The sequence below is a fragment of the Cygnus atratus genome, chromosome 18, assembly GCF_013377495.2.
Source record: "Cygnus atratus isolate AKBS03 ecotype Queensland, Australia chromosome 18, CAtr_DNAZoo_HiC_assembly, whole genome shotgun sequence".
Classification (NCBI taxonomy): domain Eukaryota; kingdom Metazoa; phylum Chordata; class Aves; order Anseriformes; family Anatidae; genus Cygnus; species Cygnus atratus.
The window spans coordinates 12,336,032-12,359,374 of NC_066379.1; the positions used below are offsets into that span (position 1 = coordinate 12,336,032).

At 52.5% G+C, this 23,343-nt stretch overlaps 3 protein-coding genes across 23 annotated transcripts in view; 1 reads left to right on the plus strand and 2 right to left on the minus strand.

Annotated features, from left to right (window-relative positions):
- Nucleotides 1-586: 586 nt before the first annotated feature.
- GAA (alpha glucosidase) lies at nucleotides 587-9,305 on the minus strand. Its single transcript, XM_035568682.1, has 19 exons — nucleotides 8,898-9,305; nucleotides 8,682-8,827; nucleotides 8,219-8,384; nucleotides 5,764-5,860; nucleotides 5,559-5,678; nucleotides 5,165-5,283; nucleotides 4,912-5,043; nucleotides 4,582-4,692; nucleotides 4,299-4,412; nucleotides 4,108-4,192; nucleotides 3,881-3,998; nucleotides 3,443-3,576; nucleotides 3,190-3,341; nucleotides 2,846-2,994; nucleotides 2,622-2,763; nucleotides 2,306-2,404; nucleotides 2,006-2,170; nucleotides 1,560-1,712; nucleotides 587-1,185 (listed from the first exon to the last, which is right to left on the minus strand). The coding sequence occupies exons 1-19, from the start codon at nucleotides 9,303-9,305 to the stop codon at nucleotides 1,126-1,128; spliced, it is 2,670 nt and encodes an 889-aa protein (XP_035424575.1). The 3' UTR covers nucleotides 587-1,125.
- A 268-nt stretch (nucleotides 9,306-9,573) lies between these two features.
- CCDC40 (coiled-coil domain containing 40) lies at nucleotides 9,574-22,446 on the minus strand. Of its 5 annotated transcripts, none has more exons than XM_035568721.2 (18): nucleotides 22,401-22,446; nucleotides 21,043-21,214; nucleotides 20,728-20,885; nucleotides 20,147-20,230; nucleotides 19,839-20,058; nucleotides 18,846-19,003; nucleotides 17,855-17,977; nucleotides 17,352-17,473; nucleotides 16,367-16,610; nucleotides 16,075-16,257; nucleotides 14,910-15,155; nucleotides 13,923-14,136; nucleotides 13,192-13,361; nucleotides 12,759-12,850; nucleotides 12,045-12,165; nucleotides 11,168-11,356; nucleotides 10,582-10,740; nucleotides 9,574-9,949 (listed from the first exon to the last, which is right to left on the minus strand). In XM_035568721.2, exons 1-18 carry the CDS (start codon nucleotides 22,416-22,418, stop codon nucleotides 9,701-9,703), a joined length of 2,922 nt encoding a protein of 973 aa, XP_035424614.1. In that variant the 5' UTR covers nucleotides 22,419-22,446; the 3' UTR covers nucleotides 9,574-9,700. The 5 variants fall into 5 exon arrangements, with proteins under 5 accessions (XP_035424614.1, XP_035424617.1, XP_050570359.1 ...); XM_050714402.1 differs by having other exon boundaries at nucleotides 9,607-9,949; nucleotides 21,043-21,559; nucleotides 22,401-22,424; XM_035568723.2 differs by lacking the exon at nucleotides 22,401-22,446 and adding an exon at nucleotides 21,418-22,178 and having other exon boundaries at nucleotides 9,607-9,949.
- Nucleotides 22,447-22,536: 90 nt separating this feature from the next.
- The window catches only part of TBC1D16 (TBC1 domain family member 16), a 32,600-nt gene continuing 31,793 nt past the window's right edge, over nucleotides 22,537-23,343 (plus strand). For 11 of the 17 annotated variants that reach the window (XM_035568697.2, XM_035568698.2, XM_035568701.2 and 8 more), the window contains exon 1: nucleotides 22,706-22,783. The gene's annotated coding sequence lies outside the window, so the exon portion shown is untranslated. Of the gene's footprint in view, nucleotides 22,617-22,686; nucleotides 22,784-23,343 lie in introns of those variants that run through there. The other 6 variants (XM_050714386.1, XM_050714392.1, XM_050714390.1 and 3 more) reach the window with 4 other exon arrangements.

The following is a 23,343-nucleotide window of genomic DNA, read 5'->3' on the forward strand; positions in this document are numbered from 1 at the left end:
GTCAGCACCCTTCCCCTGCTGCAGCTCTCAGCGCTGCGGTCTCTGTGAACCCTTCTGGAGAGCTGTGTGCCCGCTGCTCCCTGGGGAAATGGGCCAGCAGGTCCCAGTGAGCACACCGAAGTGACACGGTTTAATTTGGCAAAACACACAGAGCCTACAGAGTCTCTGAGGTGTGCTCGCCCAGGGGCTGCCAGTGACCCTCACCCCAGTGACCCAGAACTGGGGGTGTGGAGGGGCCTGGGGACGCGGCCCCAGCTCTGGGGTGGCCACACCAGGCACCCAGCGTAGGGCTGCCCTGGCCTCCCACCTCTCTTCGTGCCCCAGCCTCGGCGACGAACAGGGGGCAGGGGCTGTGGCACCGGCTGCCCCCCATTCCAGTGGGTGAGCTCCAGGCCGTCCCCTGCCATGCTGGGAAATGGGGCAATGCCTGCAAAGGGCACAGGCACCCATGTCAGGGATGGAGCCAGGGTGTCCATGCCAAGGAGAGGGCTGAGCCAGAGGCCAGCACCGATTTTAGGACAGTTCTGAGGCTGGCAGAGAACGGCACAGATACCGTGTGTCCTGAGGCTGCAGCAACACCGACTGCTTGGAGCAAACAGCCGCTCTTTATTCACAGTACTTCTCCCCAAGCCCTGCTCCCAGCCCTCGCGGAGGCAGCTCCAGGCTTCCCTGGGGCGCAGCCACGAGGGGCTCCCCACACCCACACCCCCGGGTGTTCCATCACCCAGCAGACACCAAACAGCAGAGCCCAGTGCACAGAAGGGACTCATCTCTCCTGTGTCCATCCCAAAACCACAATGAGAAGAATCCCCATAGTCTTTCGGCAGGGCGCCAGTTTGGCACGTTGACAGGTTTGCTGTCTCACAAGGCACTTGGGTCTTTTTTTCCCCGTCTTGAAGGAGATGAGGGTTTTTCCCCATCCCTTAAGGGTTCTTTGAGCTTGCCAGAGCGAGTCCAGTTTATACACCTCAAGTTAATGCATTTCAGCACGAAGGACAGCCGGGCTCACAGCACAGGAGCCGCGTTTTGTGCTGCTTTTCAGTAGAGACGAAGGCATCTGGCCGCAGGGCACAATGGTGCAGCAGCACCTGACCCCACCGGCTGCGCGTGGAGGCGGTCACCGGCTCAGGACCAAGTGATCACAAACTGCTCCCACATCGGCAGCGACACGGGGATGCTCAGCACCTGAGGAGGCAAAGGAAGGGTCAGCGGTTGGGAGGGCAGCCCCCACGCCTCCCACTGCCCGGGTGCTCCCCAGGGAAGGCTTCCAATGACAGACCCCCAGGGCAGAGCTGTGCCGCTGCTCCCTGCAGAGCTCCGGTCCCATCACCGCACACCCCATCCTCTCTGCCCACCTTTTCCCCACACTCGTCCCCTTGCGTGGCTGAATCCTGCCAGGGCAGGTGACCCAGCCTTACTGGGCAGCCCTTTACTGCTCGGTGCAAACAAAGCAGACCCGGTGCCATCGCTGGGGCCAAACCCCGCCAGCCCCCAGCTGCGCCCCGCAGCCACCCTCTCCTGCAGGCTCAGAGCCGCTCGCGGGCAGGCCCAGCGCTCACCTGGGTGTTGCTGCGGTAGGAGAAGTCCTCCACGCGGGCACCATTGGCCAGGACCTGCCGGGGAGGGCTGGTGACACCCAGGATGGTCACGGCCTCCAGCAGGATCCCATCGAGGTGGCTGCTCGCCCGCAGGATCTGGCTGAGCACGGCGCCCTGCGGGGACAGTGGGGACAGTCACCCTGGGCCACCAGGCCCCAGGGCTTCTCCAAGCGCCCGCACCTCACCCCAGCCAACACTGCCTGCCGCTGCCCCGTGCCCTAAACACGCCAAGAGCAGCCCACAGGGACACTGGTGCCTGCGAGGCCGGGGCTCATTCTGGTGATTTCATCATGATGGGGGCTTGCTGCGGCAGGGCAGGGGGCTGCCCACCACTGCGTGTGCCCCAGGGGACAGCACCTGCAGGTGGCTGCAGAGCCGTGCCCAAACAACCCCCCTCCCACGCTCACATGTGCGGCCAGGAAGAGGGTCTCGGTGTAGTCCCCCTTCTCGAAGCTCTGCCAGCTCTCCCCATCGTCCCAGAACAGCTCTCCCCGGGCGAAGCCGTCCGGCGTCAGGGCCACCACCAAGGCCATCCCCTTCTTGCGGGACTCGGCAGTGCTGAACGCAGGCTCCTGGGGGCACGGGGGGTGCAGGATCAGACACAGCAACCCCACTGGTGTGTCCCCAGGCCTGGCTGAACACCTGCAGCTCGGCCAGGCACGCACGGGGTCAGGCTGCCAGCGGGGTGGCAACGCTGAGGGACTCACCTGCAGGGGCAGGATGTGCCCTGCTCGGACGTGCACGTTAATGGTGTCCAGGGGAGCTGGCAAGAGGATCCACTGGCCTTTGCTGTGGATGGTCGAGTCCTAAAGAAGAAAAATAAAGGACAGGTCTCAGGGGTCAGCGTGCCCACGGGGGATCCCAGCTGAGCGCCGCAGCCCTCACGCTACCACGAGTGAAGCCTCACGGGAGGCAGAAGTCCTCAAGAGCTGATCTGGGGAAAGCTCAATGGGCCCGCCACCCAGGAGGGATGGGATGGAGGAATGGGGTGGCCGTTCCCAGGAGCCCAGCGGCAGCACCTACCCCTGCGAGGCTGTACCACGTCCCAGCCGGGAAGTAGCCGCTGACTTTGGTCTGTCCTGCCTCCAGCACCGGCGTGATGAGCAGCCCCCCGCCCCACAGGAGCTGGCGGTCCACAGTCCAGGTGTTGGGGTCTTTGGGGAACCTGGGGAGGGACGGCGGGCGGCAGTGCAGCCCCAGAGCATTGCCGGCCACAGCCCTCCTGCCACCCCTGCCGCAGCACTCACTCGAGGAAGAGCGGCCGCGCCACCGTCTCCCCGGTGGCATGAGCCCTGTGGAAGAGGGTGTAGAGGTAGGGCAGGAGGGAGTAGCGGAGGCGGAGGGCTTTCCTCATGGCGTCCTTGGCGGCCGGGCTGAAGGCATACGGCTCCTGCGGCTGCAGGGGAGAAGCCAAAGCGGGATGCTCAGGCAGCACAGGGACGGTCGGTGAGCGCCTGCCGGGGAGACACGACGGACGCCCCGCGTGCCGGAGCCTGGCCCCATGAGCACGGCCCAGCCTCGGCCTCAGAGCCGCCCCCAGCCCACCCAGTGCAGTGCCCACCAGGGCAAGGGCTCCTGGCCCCGCGCTCACCCGGTTGCCGTGGTCATTGTGGTTCCTCATGAAGGGGTAGAAGGCGCCCAGCTGGGTCCAGCGCACGCACAGCTCCTCGGATGTGTTGCCCCAAAACCCGCAGATGTCGGCACCCACCAGCGGCACCCCGAAGAGGTTGAAGAGCAGCACCTCTGTGGAGGGGACACAGAGGGAACGGGGGCTCGGTGGCGCTGGGCCAGCCCCCAGGGAAGCCCCGAAGGGAGCAGGGGCTGGATGCGGCCCCACAGCCTACCTGGCACGGAGTAGGACAGCTGCTCCCAGCTGCTCTCGACGTCCCCCGTCCAGTGCCCAGCGTAGCGGCCGTGCCCAGCGAAGGTGGAGCGTGAGATGACGAAGGGACGCTTGCCCCGGATCCTCACCAGAGCGCTGCAGGAAGGAGGCGGCTCAGCCTGGCTGTGGAAGGGGCTCAGCCCTGCGCTGGTGGCTCCCAGCAGCAGCACAAAGCACGCTGCGCTACAAACCAACCCCTCGCCCGTTCGCTGCAGCCCTTCCCCATGCCCAAGCCGTTTGTCGTGGTGCAGGGAGGTGCCTCTCCCCCACCTGGGTGGCTCCAGCATCCCCAGCTCCCCCCCAGGGGAGCTGATGGGCTACAGCTCCCTGGGGCTCCTGGGGCGGTCTCCTGTCGGGGGGAAGCTTTCCCGCAGGAGCTGCAGCAGGAGCCCAGGCTTACTCATGGGAAGCGATGGCCTCGGTCAGCCCGTACAGGCTGTGCAGGTTGTAGTGCGAGGAGAGGTATTGCTGGCTGGAGGCACAAATGGTTCCTGCCTGGAGGCGTCCCCCGAACACACCTGCAGGGGAGAGGAGGCGGCGAGGGCGAGCTCGGGGCAGCCGGGCAGAGCCTCACCCGCTGCAGCAACCTCCGTGCCCCCAGCCTCGGGCCGGCCCCGCTCTGCTCACCTGGCACGTATGGGGGCTTCTCCAGGCTGTTGTTGGGGCAGCCGTCCTGGGAGCCCTCCACGAAGTTGGATGGCTCGTTCATGTCCTGGGGGGAGGGGGAGCCCTCGCTTCTGGGGGGACCCGGCAGAGGGGCGGGGAAGGAGCTGGGAGCTGCATCCCGGAGCTCTGCCGGTGGGGGAACGGCCACTCACAATCCACATGCCATCGAAGGGCACCTGGTCGTGGAAGTCCTTCACCATGTCGTGCCACCACTCGTGCGTCTCTGGGTTGGTGAAGTCTGGGAAAGCCGTCGGGCCCGGCCACACCTGCAGGAGGGAGGCAGCGCAGGGCAGAGCCACGCCACCCCCGTCCCTGTCCCCTCCACCCCGCTTTTCAGCAGGGCTGCCCCTGCATGTTCCTCTCCCTCTTGCAGCCGCTGCCCCACAGCCCCCTAAGCCCCCAGCCACAGGGACAGGGGCCGATGCCACAACGTACCTTCCCGATGAGGGGCTGCCCCGTGGCATTTCGGATGAACACCCCTCGCTTCAGTCCATCATCGTAGGGCTTGTAGGTGCCAGGAGGCCCTGAGCTGCTGATCCCGGGATCCTGCCGGGGTACAAAGCTGGGGTTTCACCAGCAAGGACAGGGAACAGCATCCTGCGCGCCCAGCCCTGCTCCTGCTGGTTGCCTGCCAGAAATCCTGCAAAACCTTGGGGCAGCAAAGGGCGAAGACACAGCCCGAGGAAGCAGCACGGCCTGCACGTGAAGGCCAGGGCCCAGCTGGAGCTGTCACCCGCCCTGGGGCAAACTGAAGGCATTGCTCACCACGATCATCACGTAGCGCAGGCCTCGCTGGTGGAAATCCCGCACCATGTCCGGGTAGTCCTTAAACGTTTCCTTGTTGAAGGTGAAATCCCTCTTAGCATCCATGTAATCCAGGTCGTTCCACTGCACGTCCTGCAGAGCCAGCGGCAGTGCTCAGGAAGGAGACGGCCTCCCCATACACCGCTGTGCCCCGCTAACCGGGACAGGTGTCCCTCGGGCCCACCACGCTCACTGGGCCCCGGCCGCCACCTACCAGGGGGAATCGGGCGGCCGACATGTTGGCCACGGCCTGCCGGGTGGTGGTGGTGGAGGAGTAGCCCCAGCGGCAGAGGTGGAAGCCCAGGCCCCAGTACGGGGGCATGAACGGGAACCCTGTAAGTCAGGAGGGTGGGCGGCTTCACTCTGCCCCGCTCGCAGCCACAGCGCTGCAAGGGGCTGGGGGTCTTCTGGGGGGGGATCACAATTTGCATCTCCCCAGCCACAACAGCTGGCACGCGTGGCAGCACGTCTGAGCAGCCGAGGGAAAGGCACCTGCCAAGCCCTTCGTGCTGCAGCGTTGCCAGCGGCAGCACCCACTCGTTGCCAGCAGCGCCCGGCATCCCAGGAGCGCCCATGCCCCAGGGCCACATCCTGCTGCGGGTCCCTACCCACGACATCCAGGTACTGCCGCACCACGCTCTTGGGGTCGGGGCCCAGGAAGACGTAGAAGTCCAGAATCCCGCCCGTCGTGCGCCACGTCAGGGCCGGGCTCGGCTGCAGGACCACATCTGGGGGAGGCACGAGCACCGGAGGAGCGAGATGAGGATTGGCCCTCAGTCCAGCCCCGTGCCCCAGCGCCTCCGCAGCACTCACCCATGGCGTTGCTGTTCAGCAGGAAGACGCCGTGGGCCAAGCCGCCGTCCTCTATCACCAGGTAGAAAGGGTGGGAGCCGTACAGGTTGACCTGGGGCTGGAGCAGAGCACAGTGCGTTGCCGGTGGGGCTCAGCCGAGACCCCAGCACGGTGCCCGCCTGCCCCTCGCATCTGCTCGGCTCAGGGTGAGCAGGGTTAGGGTTAGGGTTAGGGTTTGGCTTGGGGGTTAGGGTTAGGATTAGGGGCTGGGGGTAGGGTTACGGTTAGGGTTAGGGTTAGGGTTTAGGATTAGGGCTTGGGTTATGGTTAGAGGGTTTGGGTTAGCATTAGGGTTAGGGGTTAGGGTTAGGGGTTAGGGTTAGAGTTAGGGGTTAGAGTTAGCGGTTAGGGTTAGGGATTAGGGGTAGGGGTTTAGGGTTAGTGTTAGGATTAGTGGGTAGGGTTAGGGTTAGGGTTCGGGTTAGGGTTTAGGGTTAGGGTTTGGGTTCGGGTTAGGATTAGAGGCTTAGGCTTAGGGTTAGGGTTAGGGTTAGGTTAGGGTTAGGGGGTTAGGGTTAGGGGTTAGGGTAAGGGATTAGGGTTAGGGGTTTAGGGTTAGGGTTAGGGTTTTGCTTAGGAGTTTGCGTTAGGATTAGGGGGTACGGTTAGGGTTAGTGTTCGGGTTAGGGTTAGGGTTCGGGCTAGAGGGTTAAGGTTTCGGGTTAGGGTTTAGGGTTAGGGTTAGGGTTACGATTTGGCTTAGGGGTTAGGGTTAGGATTAGGGGGTAGGATTATGGTTAGGGTTCGGGTAAGGGTTAGGGTGAGGTATAGAGGGTCAGGGTTAGGGGTTAGGGTTAGAAATTAGGGTTAGAGGTTTAGCGTTAGGGTTAGTGTTTGGGTTTTGCTTAGGGGTTAGTGTTAGGATTAGGGAGTAGGGTTAGGGTTAGGGTTAGGGTTTGGGTTAGGGTTAGGGGTTAAGGGTTAAGGGTTTAGAGTTAGGGTTAGTGTTAGGGTTCAGGTTAGGATTAGAGTTTTAGTGTTAGTAGTTAGGGTTAGGGATTAGGGTTAGGGGTTTAGGGTTAGGGTTTGGGTTAGGGTTAGGGTTTAGGCTTAGGGTTTGGGTTTGTGTTAGGGTAGGTGTTAGGGGTTTAGGGTTAGGGTTAGGATTCGGGTTAGGGTTAGAGGGTTAGGGTTAGGGGTTATGGTAAGGGATTAAGGTTAGGGTTTTAGCGTTAGGGTTAGGGTTTGGCTTAGGGGTTAGCGTTAGGATTAGGGGGTAGGGTTAGGGTTAGGGTTAGGGTTCGGGTTAGGGTTTAGGGTTCGGGTTAGGGTTATGGTTAGAGGGTTAGGGTTAGGGTTAGGTTTAGGGTTCGGGTGAGGTTTAGAGGGTTAGGGTTAGTGTTCGGGTTTGGCTTAGGGTTTAGGGTTAGGATTAGGGTTAGATGTTTGGGTTAGTGTTAGGGTTAGAATTAGAGGGTTAGGGTTAGGGGTTCGTGTTTGGGTTAGTATAAGGGTTTGGGTTAGGGTTAGAGGGTTAAGGCTTAGGGGTCAGGGTTAGGAGTTAGGGTTAGGGTTTGGGTTAGGGTTACAGTTAGGGTTAGGGTTAGGGTAAGTTTATGGGTTAGGGTTAGGTTTAGCGTTACAATTAGGGTTAGGGTTAGGGTTCGGGTGAGTTTTAGAGGGTTAGGGTTAGGGGTTAGGGTTAGAAATTAGGGTTAGAGGTTTAGGGTTAGGGTTAGTGTTCGGATTTGGCTTAGGGGTTAGTGTTAGGATTAGGGAGTAGGGTTAGGGTTAGGGTTAGGGTTTGGGTTAAGGTTAGAGGGTTAGGGTTAGGGGTTAGGATTACGGATTAGGGTTAGGGTTTAGGGTTAGAGGGTTAGTGTTATGGTTTGGGTTGGGGTTAGGGTTAGGGTTAGGTTTTACGATTAGGGGTTAGGGTTAGGGTTTGGTTTATGTAAGGGTTAGGGTTAGGGTTAGGATTAGGGCTCAGGTTAGGGTTAGGGGTTAGGGTTAGGGGATAGGGTTAGGGTTAGGGTAAGGTTTAGGGCTAGGGTTAGGGTTAGTGTTAGGGTTTAGGGTTAGGGTTAGGGTTCAGGTTAGGTTTCTGGTTCGGGTTAGGGCTAGAGGGTTAGGGCTAGAGGGTTAGGGTTAGGGTTTGGCTTATGGGTTAGGGTTAGGGTTAGGGTTACGGTTAGGGATGAGGGTTAGGCATTAGGGTTAGAGGTTTAGGGTTAGGGTTTGGCTTAGGGGTTAGTATTAGGATTAGGGGGTTGGGTTAGGGTTCGGGTTAGGTTTAGGAGTTAGTGGTAGCGTTAGGGTAAGGGTTAGGGTTGCAGATCGCTGCCCAGGTAGCACAGCTCTGCCCCGGGCTGCTGGGATGGGCCCCTTCCCATGGGGTCTCAGCCCCCAGTACCGTGGAGCCCTACAGCACAAAGCCGTGGGCGAGATGCCTCCCTCCCCCCAGCCCCGTCCGTACCACTGGCGCCATGTCCCGGTTCCAGAGCGTGACCTTGGTCCAGGCCGTGTCGAGAACGAGCGGTGCCAGGTGTTCCCCCAGCCCAGAGATGAAACGAGAGGGCAAGGAGGTGGAGATCTGCAGGAACTGGTCTGCGAAGAACAGGGGCGCGACGGTGGTGTTCAGCCTGCCGGGGAGAAACGGGGCCTCTGCAAACAGCCCTGGTGTGAGGGCCGGAGGAGACGGAGACCCTCCAGCTCTGGGAGGGCCACGAGCACTCATAACCGGGCGCTGCAGTCACAGCACGACACAGACCCAGGCTTCGGCTCAGCCCTGGGATTCCTGCTTCCCCTCCGTGCCTACCGCTGAGCCACGGTAACGGCAAAGGTCGGGGCAGATACGCCACTGCTGCTGTGGGACCCATGGGACGCAGCAGGGCAGCACGGGGAGCCTTCAGCCCCGCTCGGTGCAGGACATCACTTACAGGACCTGGCCGCCGGGCCACCGGGAGACGACGAGGCCGAAGGGATCCTCGTGGACCTGCACCCCGTAGAGCGTGGAGGCCGCCCGGGCGCTCACCCGCGGCGTGGCCAGGGGCACCTCGTAGCGCTGCCGGGCCGGGTCCCGGAGCTGCGGGCAGGGACAGGGGCTCAGCCGGGGCCGGGGGCGGCGGGCGCAGCCGGGAGGGGACCGGGCGCACCGTGAAGCGCAGGCGGCTCTCGGTCTCCAGCGCCACGTCCAGCCGCAGGATGCCCACGTCCCCCGGCAAGAAGCTGGGGGCGACGCGGCGGAGCCGGGCCGTGTAGCCGCGGGCGGTGGCCGTCAGGTTCTCCGCCCGGTAGCTGCGGTAGCCGCGGGGGAAGAAGCACCAGGGCGGGCCCCCGCCGGCACCGGAGGCGGCGGGGGCGTAGCAGCAGCCCCGCGCCTCGCAGCCCGCCCGCGCCAGCAGCCGCTCGGGGCCGCAGTCGAAGCGGTGGCTCGGGGGCACCTCGCAGCCGGCGGCCGCGGAGCTGCCGGCGGCGGGGACCAGCAGCGCCAGCAGCGCGGCGGCGGCCACGGCCCCAGCCCCGATCCGCGGCCCCGGCTCGGCTCCCCCCGGCCCCGGCATGGCTCCCCCCGGCCCCGGCTCCGAGCAGGCGCGGCGGGGAGGGAGCAGCGGCCCGGCCCCCGCGCACCGCCCCGGCCGGGTCGGGTCGGGCCCCTTCCGGCCTCCGCTGCCTCCCCCGGAGCCTCCGGCGGGCAGCGCGGTTCCGAGGAGGCCGCTGCTCCCCTCCTGCCCGCCTCGGGAAACTGAGGAGTCCACAGCGAGTACAAGGAAGTGAAACAGAGAAAGGTGTTGCAATAGTCTCTGCAGCACGGATACTACACACAGTAGTGCTCCTTTAGTGAATATTTAATGCAGATTTATACCTTATGCATGTTTATTCAATTTATTTACAAATGCCGCTGCTAGAAGAGGGAGAGCAGTTGGTTATATTTATTCACAGGTGGTTTCCTATGTCTCTAACACGCTTCCTGGGAGCCGAGCCTGGATTCCAAACACTGGCGGAGCCACTGGAGAGCCCTGTGGTACTGAGGCTGTTCTTGCTGGACCTGATGGACAATGCCACTAATAGTACGAAGCCGCTCCTGCAGCTTCTGCTGCTCATTTCTCCAGGCTTGTTCAGTGCTGCACAGGGGTGTGTACTTCCCCTCCTTCACTGCCTGCAGCTGCTTCTGGCGCGTCTGATAGGCCACAAGCTCCAAAAGATTCTGAGAAAAGCAGTAACGGAAATTACTCTGATAGCAGATTGCACACAGAAAAGAACTAAGGAAACAACACCGTTCACGTCACAGAGGTACTGTAACCATATTTTGAAAAAGAAGGGCTTCTTAAGAAAGAGTTCGATGAAGTTCCATTATAACAGCATCCTCATTTAGAGTGTCATAGACACAGTTATGTCACAGAATTCCATAAATTAGAGAAAAAAAAACATGCATACAAGGCAAACCTTGCCAGGACAAAAGGGTTAAAATTTAAATTTTAAAATTAAAATTTAAAATTTCATAGGAGGTTACTGAAGACCTTGAGCTGGCTCTCAAATTTATGATGTCCTCACAACAGCCAGCTGGTCCTCACAGAGGACAGTTGCTACTTGGTGTTTTCTAGGAAGATCCTGCAGGCTGATGTTTCCAGGTGAATGCTGCCTCACTAAGAATGAAACTGCAGCATCAATTCAGTTCCACTTGAGCCATCAAAATGTGCTCAGTTAACTCGAACTGCTGCTACAATCACATGCCAAGTGTTCCCAGTTCAAGATAGTAGTGAGACAAGGGAGCTGGCAAGAGGAGAAAGTAGCAGGTTCTAATTCACTCACACACTGCAAGGAATTGGACGTACTCACCCATCGTTTCTTGTTCCGAAGACATTCTGTGTCTGAATCAAGGCTGTCAGACTCAGTCTGCAGCGTGCACATTTCTTGTTGCTTTTCCAAGAAGGTGGCGCTAAGGGATGCTTGGGTGCTTTCCAGCTCCAGGACAATTTTGTTACAGTCTTGAGCATTCTAGTAAGGGGAAGAGAAGGAAATGTGAGATTCTGTCTGTTTTGTCCAGCTGCATTCCCAGTATCCTAGTTTTGGCTGGGACAGTGTTATTTTTCTTCATTGTAGCTGGTATGGTGCTATGTTTTGGATTGAGGATGAAAATAACGTTGATAACATAACAATGTTTAGCTGTTGCTGAGCAGCACTTACACTGAGTGAAGGACTTTCCTGCTTCTCATGCTGCCCTGCCAGCACGTGGGCTATCTTCCCAGAACTATTTTTTGCTTTTTAATGGTTTCCAAAGCCTGCCCACTGTGCAGTGCCATACCTACACAGTGCAGGGTCTGCATATTGACATCCCATGCATCTGTGCTAAGTGCACACTGGTGCTATTTACAAGGCAAATGATGGCCACAGCAACTCTCACAGCCCTGCTTTACTTGCTCACCTTCTGGGTTTCAGTGATCTTCTTTTTCAGCTCCTGTTTCTTGCGGTGGAAATCACTCTTGGTGATATGTTTCTTATCTGTTTTGTTCTGACCTTCTCCACGAATTGCTATGGCCTCTCTACGAGAAACAGATGCCTCCATATCACGAATCATCTTCTCCTGCTGCTTCATCAGCTGGCCATAGCGGACCTGCCGTTTGTCAAAATAAAATATAGTTTGAAAACAACAAATGGTTACAAATGGCCCCTAATTGAAGTCTTCTGTGTGGCACATCCCATCAACATCAATCAGATGTGTGTGATGCGTGACCCTTTGGCTGCCAAATTTGTTCTAAATCCAAACGTAGTTTGCCCTATGTGGATCTGGAAGGCAGAGGACAGGATTAGTCATCAACTCTGTATCAACTTGTCGAAAGTAATCTTCGAAATGTTTCACTGGAACTCATTAACAATAGCAAAAGCAGAAGAGCAGAAATATCCTGAGAACGAAAGTGAAGAGCTGCTTTGCCAGAAGATAGAAGACTTCTATAGCCAGTGATTAAGATGATGCAGTATTTAGTAATCCATATTTATTTCCTTACAAATTGGGGTCACAAAATAAGGTGGTAGACATACTACATTTAAAAAAATCCTCAGGTATATCTTAATATGCTGCAGCATATTACATAGCTTGCATAAGAAATGCATAAAGTGCATACATGCTGAACATATTTAATTCAATCTAGCTGCAGGGTGATACAATTTCTAGTACTGTTATGGCCTTGAAGATGCTACTTCTCCATCCTGTTTCTCATCTCCTGCCTTACGTTTCAGCAACTCCAAAGGTAAATACATTGCGTGCAGTTCCCCCTCCTCAGTCCTCTTTCGCAGTGACTTACTTGCATTCTGTGAATCTCTGCTCTCATGGCTCGGATTTCACCTTGTCCTGTCTCAGAATCCACTGCTGAACGCATCTCTTTTGTCAGCTGGATCTTCTTCTCCCATAGCATGATTTGATGCCTTCAATGACAGAAGAGGAAAGGAGTGCCTTCATAAACGGAGAGAACATTCTCTGTGTGTGTCAATGGCACCACTCTCCTGAGGCTGATTCTGAACACAGAACTGAATGGTTTGACAGAAACTAAAAGTTTGCATACAGGACATGTGAAGAGGCAGCAACAGAACTGCATGAAGTCATACGGGAAGCTCCACAATTTAGGAAATGGCATGACGACTAAAAGCAAGCAAGCCTAGACTGATGGGACTCAATTAATTGCCCAGTACAGCACGCTTGCTTTGGGTTACTGGCAGGGGAGATAGCATACGCAGTCTTCCCATACAGATCTCGGTGACATTCAGCACAAATAGGTATGCTGGAATCATTAAAACCAGTATTATCTTGTCTCTTGCTGGTTCCAGAGATAGCTAAACCACTTTTCAGTTTCTGCATTCCAAAAATTCATTAAACTCCTTTAATCTTCTCCAAGAAGGACAGAAGTGCATTTGCTGGTGCTGGCTAAGTTTGGTGAGTGGAGAAAAAAGGTAACATGGGTGTATATATACACAGAAGTTCTAAGACTGTGGCATAAAGCAAGAATCACTCTGGTACCTACTCTGCTTCCACCAGGCTGTTTAAGAGTCTTTCCTTCTCCTCAGTCAATCGACTGTGCTTCTCCTGCATCTCAATTGATTCTTTTTCTGCTGCCTAGATTTGGGAAGCATAAAACAATGCAAAGTTGTCAGACTGAGAAAGATTTACAGCATCGCTGTTTGCCTCTGATCTACACATCCTTTTCGGTTGTCATTCTCTTATACCCCACAAATGGCATACCTGACCTGTCTCTGCTGTGTAATAAAAGTCATTAAGCAATAAAGAAATGCACAATTTTTGTGTGTGAATAACTATATAATTTCCATTTGGCCATACTGTTTTATACCACAAAGCTATTTTCTTCTGGGCTACCTGCTGTACAGATCTCTCAAAAGCCCAGTCACAGAATAGCCTGGGAGTCTGTGACCTAGAAATGAGAAGTTGAGCCTCTGTACCTTGAGAGAGCGTATGAACTCATTCTCTGTGATGATGTTGCCATATTGCAGCTCCGTGAAGCTGCTGTTATTCTTGTTGATCAACGCATTCAGCTTTATCAAGTCATTTGACATGCTCTTCATGTGACGTTCGATATCTTTCTGCTCTTTTATTTCCTGCTGAATTTCATCTACAGGTGATCAGAAAAAAAAAGAAAGATTTTAAATTCCCAAGAGCACTGGCTTGAATACAACCACGTTATACCGAACTGCTGTTAAACCAGGTAACATTGCACACGTAGCCACCTGTGTCCCACAAACCCAGCCAAAACATTTTTCACAAAGCCCAAAAATCACATAAAGGTTTTGAAAGAGACTACCACTATGAAAGAGAGTTGGTTTTGGCTAAGGGAACTGCTATCATCGGTGGGAATATTTGCCTACCCACTATTTGCAAACTTATTTAAAGGCATGTAACAGATGACAAGGTCACTTAGGGCCAACTGTGTCAGTTAACACAGCAGGATCGATCATGATAGGACATAATGACCAACAAAACAGCAGAAGGTGCCTGGCTCTTAGTCCCAGAGTGCAGTACTGGGGCCCTATGCATTCTTGCTTACATGTGTATCAAACACTTAGGGCATTCTTTGGTAAAGAATTAACATAACCCGTCTGTAAGCCTTTGCTCCCCTTTTTTTTCCTCCATTCATGGACGAATGTTTTAAAAAAAGAGTTAGGGAATGACTTACTTTCAGTGCGCACTTTCTTCTGCTGCATTATTGTGATCTGTTTCTTTAACATATCCAAGGAGGTTATTTGATCCTCCTGTTCATGGGTTAGCTTGACCAGCTCTTTCTGCAGATTGAGCCAGTACTTCTGTAGCGTCAATACCTCAGAATTACGTTCTTCTATCTGCTTGGTCAGCCTGTTGACCTCAATTTCCAGTGGTCCTAATTCTTGCCCCTGGATGAGGGCAAGATTTGGGATCAATCAGACGGAAGCTGCTGGAGCACTTGTTTATAGCATCGCTGCAGAAGGCCATTTCAACTGCTGAAATGCCTACCAAATGCTTCAACAATATTGTCATTCTGTCACTAAGTTACTCTCTGCATCTGTTTCCCATGGTTGAATAGGACTAATAGGACTGCCTGACCTCATGGGAATAAATGCAACAGAAGCCCACAAGGTCCTCAGATTCTGTGACGAAAGGGCCACCTAAATGCTAACAACAGGTACAACTGGACTTCCAAAAGTTTGCCGAGTGTATGCCACAGTACTCATTTTCCACATTGGCATCCATAAATGTCTTCCAGTTCATAGCGCGAGGGACAAAGTGCTGGGTATCATGTGAACAGGGCCAACTACCAAATAAATTGAGTCACTCAGCCTGTTCTATTCTCCCCTTGTCAGTCTTTCTAGGTCTTATAATGTTATCCTATTTACTCCCAGAGTACTGATGTCATTTGATATTTTCATCAGGTACAGACAACTCCCTGCAGACTTCTGCATTAGGCACACCCTCGTTTCGCAGCAGTTCCCTGTGCCAGCTCCTCTTTGCATGCATTAAGAACTGCTTGACAAATATAAACAGTTACATTAACTAGAGCAGCTTTTCAATCACCATACTGATGCCTGAAAGTTTTAACTGACACTTATGCAATTACAATTATCAAGGACATCTGTGGCCACCACAGAGATTAAAATCAAATTTGGGACAGAAATGCAGAAGTACATACCCCCTGCTGAGAAAGAAGCACCTCCAACTTCTTGTTGTACTGCCTGATGACCCCTTGCTTGTTCTCAATCAGAAGACTGCACTTTGCAATCTCACTTTCACTACGACTGATCAGATCATGGATATTTTTTATTTCCTTGTCCAGCTCACAAAGTGTTTTTTGGAGAATTGTCAGCCTGCAGTTAGTGTGTGTTGTGTTCATAATAACCTGGGTCATGTCATTCTCAACCTTGGAGAAATGCAGTTCCTAATAATAGACAGAGAGAAGGCATACCAGTGAGTTACTGCTGGTGACACTGTTTTGTAATGCCCACTTACCAAAGAACAGGAATCAAGGACTTTAGATTCTACCCCCTGGTCTGTGTTACAAGCTGTAAGAAATCTACATACCATCGCAGTGCCTTTGTTTCCCCGTCTACTGGCAGGGGATAGCAATAGTTACTCCTGTCATAAGGTTGTTGGAAAGTATTAAGAAGCCTAAACATCCCAAAGCCCTGTAACAGACCACTCTTTTCTCACAATGGAAACCAACCCTTGCAGTCTTCCAGTCACTTAAGAAATGCACCTGATTTAAAAACACCTGTGCAGAGGTGTGAGCATGAAGTATTAGTGCCAGCCCACACAACTCAGTGTGATAAATACTGTGCGGAATCTTCTAGTTTTCTTATCTGTTCACACTCCCAAAGAGAGCAAAACTTGAGCAACTTATTAAGCCATAAAGAACCACGAGTCTGTTTTGACTGTTCCTTAGACTGGAAGCCTTATTTAGAAGCTGAGAGTATACATGTATCACGTGCCTTTAATAGGCAAAAGAGAAGTACCACATTTGCACTATCTTCTTCAAAGATGTAAGAACTTGTAACACGTTATAGTAAATATTCCAAGGATTCATCATTCTGCCCTGTTTTCTTTCTTTCTTTAAGTAAAGAAAGAATGGTATGTTATGCGTCAGGCTTTTCTGACAAACTCTTTTGCATACACCAACATCCTGCAATGAGATCACTGGACGAGCTAAAATGGGATCAAAACCCAGCAGAGCTTCAATTGCAGAGCTAAAGATGAGAAGCAAAAAGACACTGACAGAACACACTTGACAAACACTACTTTAGGCCATGACTGCAACCTGTTTCCTTCCCCTGCCCTCCCAAATGGACAAGATACCATACCAGATCCATTTTTCTCTGATGAAGTTTTGCAACCAGCTGTGAGGTTTGCTTTTCTGCTTTGCTGGACATCATCCGGTCCTGAAGCTTTGCCATGATCTCACTCTCCATCTGCTCTTTGGTTTCAGTTCCTTTCTCTATATCCTTACTGATGGATAACAACTCGTTCAGACAAGCAGCTTGATCCTAAAAGGTAGGGAAGGCTCAGGAGAGAATCACTACAACTGTTTGGGGAAGGGCATTAAATACTTATGTACAGTTCAAAAGGTTTCTTCTTCCAAGTGACTCTTCTCACCATTCTGATCCTACTGATGGTCTGCTCTGTCTCATGGAGAACGCGAGAATAGGTGCTAGTTTCTATCTTCAAGGCCTCCTGCTTTGAAACACACCGTGCAATCAGTTTCTTTGTTGTGTTGGTATCATTCTGTGAACGACTCAGGATGGTGACAAGCATCTCATTCTTCTCCTCCTCCTTCCTGATTGACTTTCTACAGATATGGATGTCTGTTTCTAGGGACCTGAGGTCATGTCTGTGCTTGCTGAAGAGGCAAAGAGGATGGAAAATCATCACATGGATTGATTCACGTGCTGAACAGTCATCTAACATTGCTCTTTTCAAACGTGCTATTGCAGCAACAAATGAACAGAGAAGGAAGATCTTTATAAAGGCTATTCTACTGTGATAGTGCAGAGTTCTCAAAAGATGGATAGAGATACTAAGATTTAAAAGGAAATATGTAGGAAAATTATTTTCTTCTTTCATTTCCTCCCCTGCCACTCTTTCCCATTCTTTTCCTGGTGGATGACAACATTTAAAATATATTGTTTGGTCTCAGAGAATAAGTCAAGTTCTAAGACTCCAAGCTAAATAAAACCTTCATTTGGCAACAATAGGATGGCTTTCCTGAAAACTTCTAAAGGCACCACAAAATCCTAACCAAAAGTGATAGATAAATCCTTCTTGATGTCTATGTCTTTGGACTGTGAGATAGTGCAAAAGTGAAGTAACTTTTTGAAGGAATAAAATACAAACAGAAGAGATTTTAAGCAGCTTTAAAAAAGAAAAACTACTTCAAGTGACAGTTGTGTTGTGGGGTAAAAAATAGTAACGAAGAAGTGTACTTCTTAGCCATTAAACATATTATGTGCTTCAGAGCCACAGACTTGTTCTAACATACTCTGCACATACAGTAACAAACTTGTCAGAAGACATACTGTCCCTTTCAGAATCTCTCCTACCCAAATTATTTGAGGTCTTTCCTGGGATGGTTCTCAAATACCTCAGCAACTCTTGTGTGGCAATATAGACCTCATCTCTTTGCTTCATTCCAGCCAAGCTATTAGTCCAGTGGTTCATCAATCGCTTCTTCTCCACGTTAATAGCCTGTACCTCCATACAAGCCTAGGGAAGAGAGAATTTGTAAACAGGCTAACCCTGTACCGAGCTGCGAAACCAAATTCACATTACAATGCAATGCTTTTTTCTGTGCACAATATGCTGGGCAGGAACAGCTTCAATTTATATGTCTGGTTTATTGTCACACCAGAGCACAGAAAAGTTATAGTTCTCCAAGAAAAAAAAAATGCTGAGAAAGTGGAGGAGGAAGTGATTTACAGACAATTCTTAAGGACAAAGGGAAAAAAAGTCTTCGTGCCAGCAAACAGGAACAAGCTATAAAACTCTGGCCCATACTGTACGTATCACGTGAGCATAAGCCAACAGGGGCAGTCTCTCCAGAGGGAAATATTAACCAGAAGCAAAAAAAAAAAAAGCACTTCCTACCTCATTTACTGCTTGTCGAGTTACTTTTGTGTCCTCTGCCTGGGCCACAAACTGAGCTTCAAACAAAGCAATCTGTTCTTGTAGTTCATAGGCTTTTCTTGTCAAGCGGTCCACTAGGAGATCCTAAAGAGTTAGGATCAAACAGTTCCGGAGTAATACGATCTTGGTCTTAACCAACTATGTTCAACAAGAATAACATAACATAGGCTAGAAACAGGATTAAATTAGCAACTGGATTAGAACCTTTAGTGAACCTTTTCCATTCAAGTATGAATGACTGTCATAAATGCAGCAGAAGCAATTTACAGAAGATCGAGTCCTCCTTTGCTGATTTTTTTTTTAATTATTATTCCATTTACATTAGTAAATTGATACTTTAGATCTGAATTAGCATTCATTCCTGTCAGTATATATTATATTGCAACACCTCTGCAATAGCTGGGAATCTTAATAATTTATGCTTTAAAATGCTTTGTTAAAAAACACCTAAGTCCATTCTACTTCAAATGTTTATTTTTTAATGCAGAATCGTAAGCAATGTCTGCATCCTGCTGCAAATGGAAGGCAGCAGAGGGAGCTCCAGCACACCAACAGATTCATTTCATTTTCAAAGTTGGCTCTTCATTGTGAAACTTGTTGTGACTCAGAATAATTCTTGAAACTTGAACATAAGATAATTCTTCACTAAATATCTTTCTCCCTTCACCTCCCTTTGCTTGCATGAGGAGCGATTTACTATTCAAAGGCCTAACAAAAAAAAACCAACTTTGGCAGTACATGCCACTACCTTGGTAGTGTTTTTTTCCCTCATTTTTAGAGGGGACTGCCTTGTTGTTTTTTTTTTTTCCTCCAATTATTTGGGAAAAAATCCCCACACACCTTCCCTAAGTCTGTCATTACAGCCTTTCTTCTAACAAGGCAGCACCTCCTCCAAGACTCACCACTGCTGCCTGTGTTTATTTATTTAAAGGCAGACAATTTTAATTGATACCTGTTTTTTCTTTTCCACCTCAGCCTGGACCTTCTGTGCCTCAGCCTTCTTTGTTGACTGTTTCGTCAGTAAGATATTACGATACATATCCTCATCCATATTCTGCATGTAGAAGAGGTGCAAGGCCAAGTTTTCCACTTGGGTCTGCATTGCAGAAACTGGGGTGGCAGGAGAAAGAATATTTACCAAAAAGCATATCTGTAGGACACACTTCAAGCAGAGATAAAAGGGAAAGAAACACAGAAGCATCCAAGCAAAATCCAGATGCCCACCAGGTAAATTAGCCCTCCCTCAAGTGAGAATTGACATCAGCTATGGATTACAGCTCCACAGGCGAATTTAAAAGTCTTGGTAAGTGGTCCCTCAGTTCTCAGCAAACAGAATCCCAGGAAATCAAAGGAAGGGCTTCAGGAGGCTGTGAACCCATTCCTCTGCCCCAAAACAGAACCGTCTCTTTCTCAGACTGTTGAATGCTTCTTTGATTTTTTATTTTTAAAATAAACTGCAAAAAAATCTAGGCTATCTATTTTAATTCTTCACGATCCTCACCATTGAAATAGTTTACTGTAACCTATCCAAATGCCTGCAACAAACAAAAACTGAATTAAGTCCATTTATTTGACTGGAATAGGCTGCCACATGGACGGTGCTCTCATGCTCGTAGATGCTCCTAAATGCCTACAATCTTTGCATTTTAAGCACACTCTTACAGAGACACAGACATCAAATGATGGGCATTTTCCTTCTGCTAAATCACAGAACAGCCTACCCACCAGGAGGAGTTTTAGTTTCAGCCCTGACGTCCTTCTCAGCAGTAGGACATAGCAATATAAATTGTATGGCAACCAGACACCTCTATAAAATTTCTCAGTGGGTGCATCAATCCCTGTGAAATTTACCATACTCTACAATCTAGTGCTTGGCTTGCATTCAAATTCATTTCTTCACATAGGGCGAGAATTAGGGCAATATTACAAGGACTGCCTCGGTCACCTTTCTTGCGTTCATCATCTGTATTCTGACACACTTTCTTGTAAGTCAGCCTGAGGCCCTTCAGCTCCTCTTCTAGCTGCAAACGTGCCGTGGCTGTCTGCGAATGACGCTCATGGCTCTTCTCCAGTTCCATCTGCAGATGGGCCAGCTGCTGCTGCACTCCGTAAAGAATCACCCCAAGCTCTTCTCTCTGTACTTTGCTCTTCTTCGTTGCTGTCCTCTGCAAACACAAGAGGAAGTTGGTTATCTCACTTCAACTTGGACAGGGATGGGATGCAGTGAGAAGGCAAAGAAAGAGTGCTATATACCAGTTCCCGAAGCTCTAGATTCACTTTTTCCATCTGCTTAATAAGGTAATTCTTTAGGGCAGCCTGGAATCTTCTCATCAGAGGCTGTAAAAAAGTATGATGTTGATAATTTTAACACACTCATGTAAATAAGTTAGGAAGGAATATTAGTACTACTCCCACTATTGCTTAAACATGGTATTCTCTCCCATGGTGGCTTGGATTCCCATTGTAGCTACACTCACTGCAGAAGGAGTTATACTGCGAGTGTTTCTTGAAATCAGAAGATGACTGCTGAGAATATTTAAAAAGTCAGAAACATCAGGAGAGCTACACCTGAGAACCCCTCTACTCACTCTTGTTGCAAGTACTTCTCTTTCAGGAGTAAATAATGTCAGATATGCCCACTACGTTGCTCACTTTTGAAACTACAACTTTGAATTTAATATTGAGGAGTTAGCAGTTTTGCAAAAGCTGTTTATAAGAAGGTAGTTTTAGCATACAGCTAAGCCGCTGCCTACAGTTTGCCTCATGTTTTAAATAGCTATGAATACAAATAACAAGTCTGCAGTAACGAATGGCAAGCTCTGGAGACTTCTCACATGTTCTGGATCCAAGACAACCAGTTGTGTTTCTTCTGCTGTTTCCTCACTTCTTCCACTTATTTCATTTTCCTCAGTTCCAGGCTGCTGGCCTTCCTGTTCCTGCCTTTGGCCACCATGCTCATTAGCAAGCTGACCTAATTGCTCAAAGACAGATTCTGAACAGAAAGGGGAAGAAAAAAAAAAAACACTTATATTTTATAGTACTGTTCCTAAGGCTACATGATGAGAAATGATGAGAAAGAGAGAAAGCTAGATACTGTGTTTGTTAGATAGCATCAGGTATTGTAACGTTACTAAGGAACTGAATTGTACCTGGCTCTGTGCAGCTGCTCAACTCCACTGAAAACGCAGGTGCCTGCAAAGGAGCTCCTGAAGACGTACGGGAAGGACTGTCTGTCTCAGCTGCGGGCTGCTCCATCTCTCCCAGTTCAGGAGGGCTACCATCAAACTCCACTTTGGCTGAGAAAGCCTCAGGAGATTTTTCCTAGGACATGAAATACACCATCAGAATCAGCTTTTCACTCTATCTGCACCTAAAAGTCTGCTCATTTTTGTCATTATGAGATATGAACGATACAAAGAATCAACAAGAAGGCCTTGTTGTAAAGTCAGCCCACGGATACACTGGCAAACCCGTGTCGTTCCTGACAAAAGAAACTGTACAAAGATATAACACAGCAAAGGAACCTCTCCAGTTTTGTCAGAGCTTTTGTATACTTCACGTTGGACCAGGTCACTTCCCTCTCTTGTAGTTCTGATCTTGCAGTTGCTTCAGTAAAACTGCTTCTGCAACAGGAGAGCTTGATTGTACAAATAGCGGCCATGCGTTCTGTGAATAAGATTGCGTCCTCTTCATTGTCATTCCCATTCTCTGCCTGCGTTGTCTAGCACACAACACAGGCAAAAAGCAGAATAACGGAGCGATAACAGGTGGCGTGCTTCATTTAATGTTAACAGTACGGTACTCTAAGGACTGATTTCTGTCACAGCGCACACAAATTTCATTTATAAGTTTAACCTCATTTGCAAAAGAGTTCACCAAGCCAGCGTTAAGATAGCAAAGATCCTAACAAAAATCCTCCACGCCACTTTAAAGCTTCAGGCATTTACAAGTCAGACCGAAAGAAAAAAAGTTCCCTCAGGGATTCATTAAAGAACGCGGGGCCAAACTATTCACTTCTTTCTTTCTTTTTAAAGAGACCCTGTTTTATCCCTTATCATCAGCTGTCAAATCCAAACTTCGTGCAGCACCCAGAAGATGTTTGCAGTTTGTTATCACTAACAGACCTACAAAAATAAAAAATAAATAAGCGCACGTGGGCGCACCTGCAGCACGTGGATAACTTCCTTTCTAATCTGCCTGCGGCAAAAAGCGCTAAGAGCCGCGCGAGAAGCCCAGACAAGGCCACGAAATTGACTTTCCAGCGGCCTGTTCTGGGTGCGGAACAGGCCCGCGGTAACCGACGGCTGACTTCTTCCCACCGACAACGCCTCCGGGCGGACAGCGGCCCTCAGGGAACGCGCACGGGCCTTGCCCAGCGCTTCACCTTCCCGGGATCGGCCCGGCGGGGCCGGGAGCCGGGCGGGGGTCACCGGGCGGGGGTCACCGGGCGCCCCCCGGCGCCCTCAGGCCGAGCCCCGCGGCGGGACCAGGCCGGGCCCCCACTCACCGCCGCCGGCTCCGCCATCTTCCCGTTGCCAGGCGACGCGTCAACACCCGGTCACGTGACCGCTGCGGGCCGCACCACTGCACCCCCGGGCAGGGGGGATGTGGGGGGGTGTCTCGGGCCGCACCACTGCGGAGCGGGGAGGGGGGGGGGCGCGGGCCGCACCACCTCAGCCCGGCGCCGCCGCCGCCGCCTTCTCCGGGCCCGGCCCCGCCGCAGGTAACGGCACCGGGAGGGGGGGGGGCGGGGAGGGGTTCGCCGTTCCCTGGAGCCCTTCAGCGGGCGGGGCCGGCACCGGGCGGGCCCCCAGCGGGGCGGGGCGGGCACACCCCGCCGGGCCGGGCCGGGGCGGCAGGAGGCGGTCGGCGGCCCCCACGCAGGACCCGGTGGGTGCGGGACGGGACCGGACCGGGCGGGGCGGGACGGGAGGGGTCCCGGTGATCCCCGGGGGACGGTGCCGGTGTCCCCGCCCCGACACGCGGACACGCGCCGGGTCCGTGCCCTCCGCTGCCTTCCCTCCCCGGGGCAGCTTCCCCGGGCTCGGCTCTGCCGGGACCAACCGGGGCTGGGGGCGGCGGGGCCGGGGCGCGGCCGGGCCCGGTGCTGGCGCCGCCGGGGGGGGGGCGGGGGGTAGGGGTAGGGGGCGGGGGGCACGCCGCCGCCCGGTGCTCCGCTCCGCTCCGCACCCCCGCTCTTTGTCTCCCCTCCCGCCCCGCTCCCCCCCAGCCTCACGGACCCCCCCCCCCCCCCGAGCCCCGGAGCAACCCCCGGAGCGCCCCCCGGGCCCCGCCGAGCCCGCTCGGCTCGGGCAGGCCCCGCTCGGGTCCCCCCCTCAGTGCCCAGGCGGGGCCTGGGGGCTCCCCGGGCGGGGGCCGTGTGCCGGTGGGCTGTGAACAGCCCCTTCCCCTGCCGCCTCTGCCCCCCGTCCTGCTCGCAGAGCGGCACC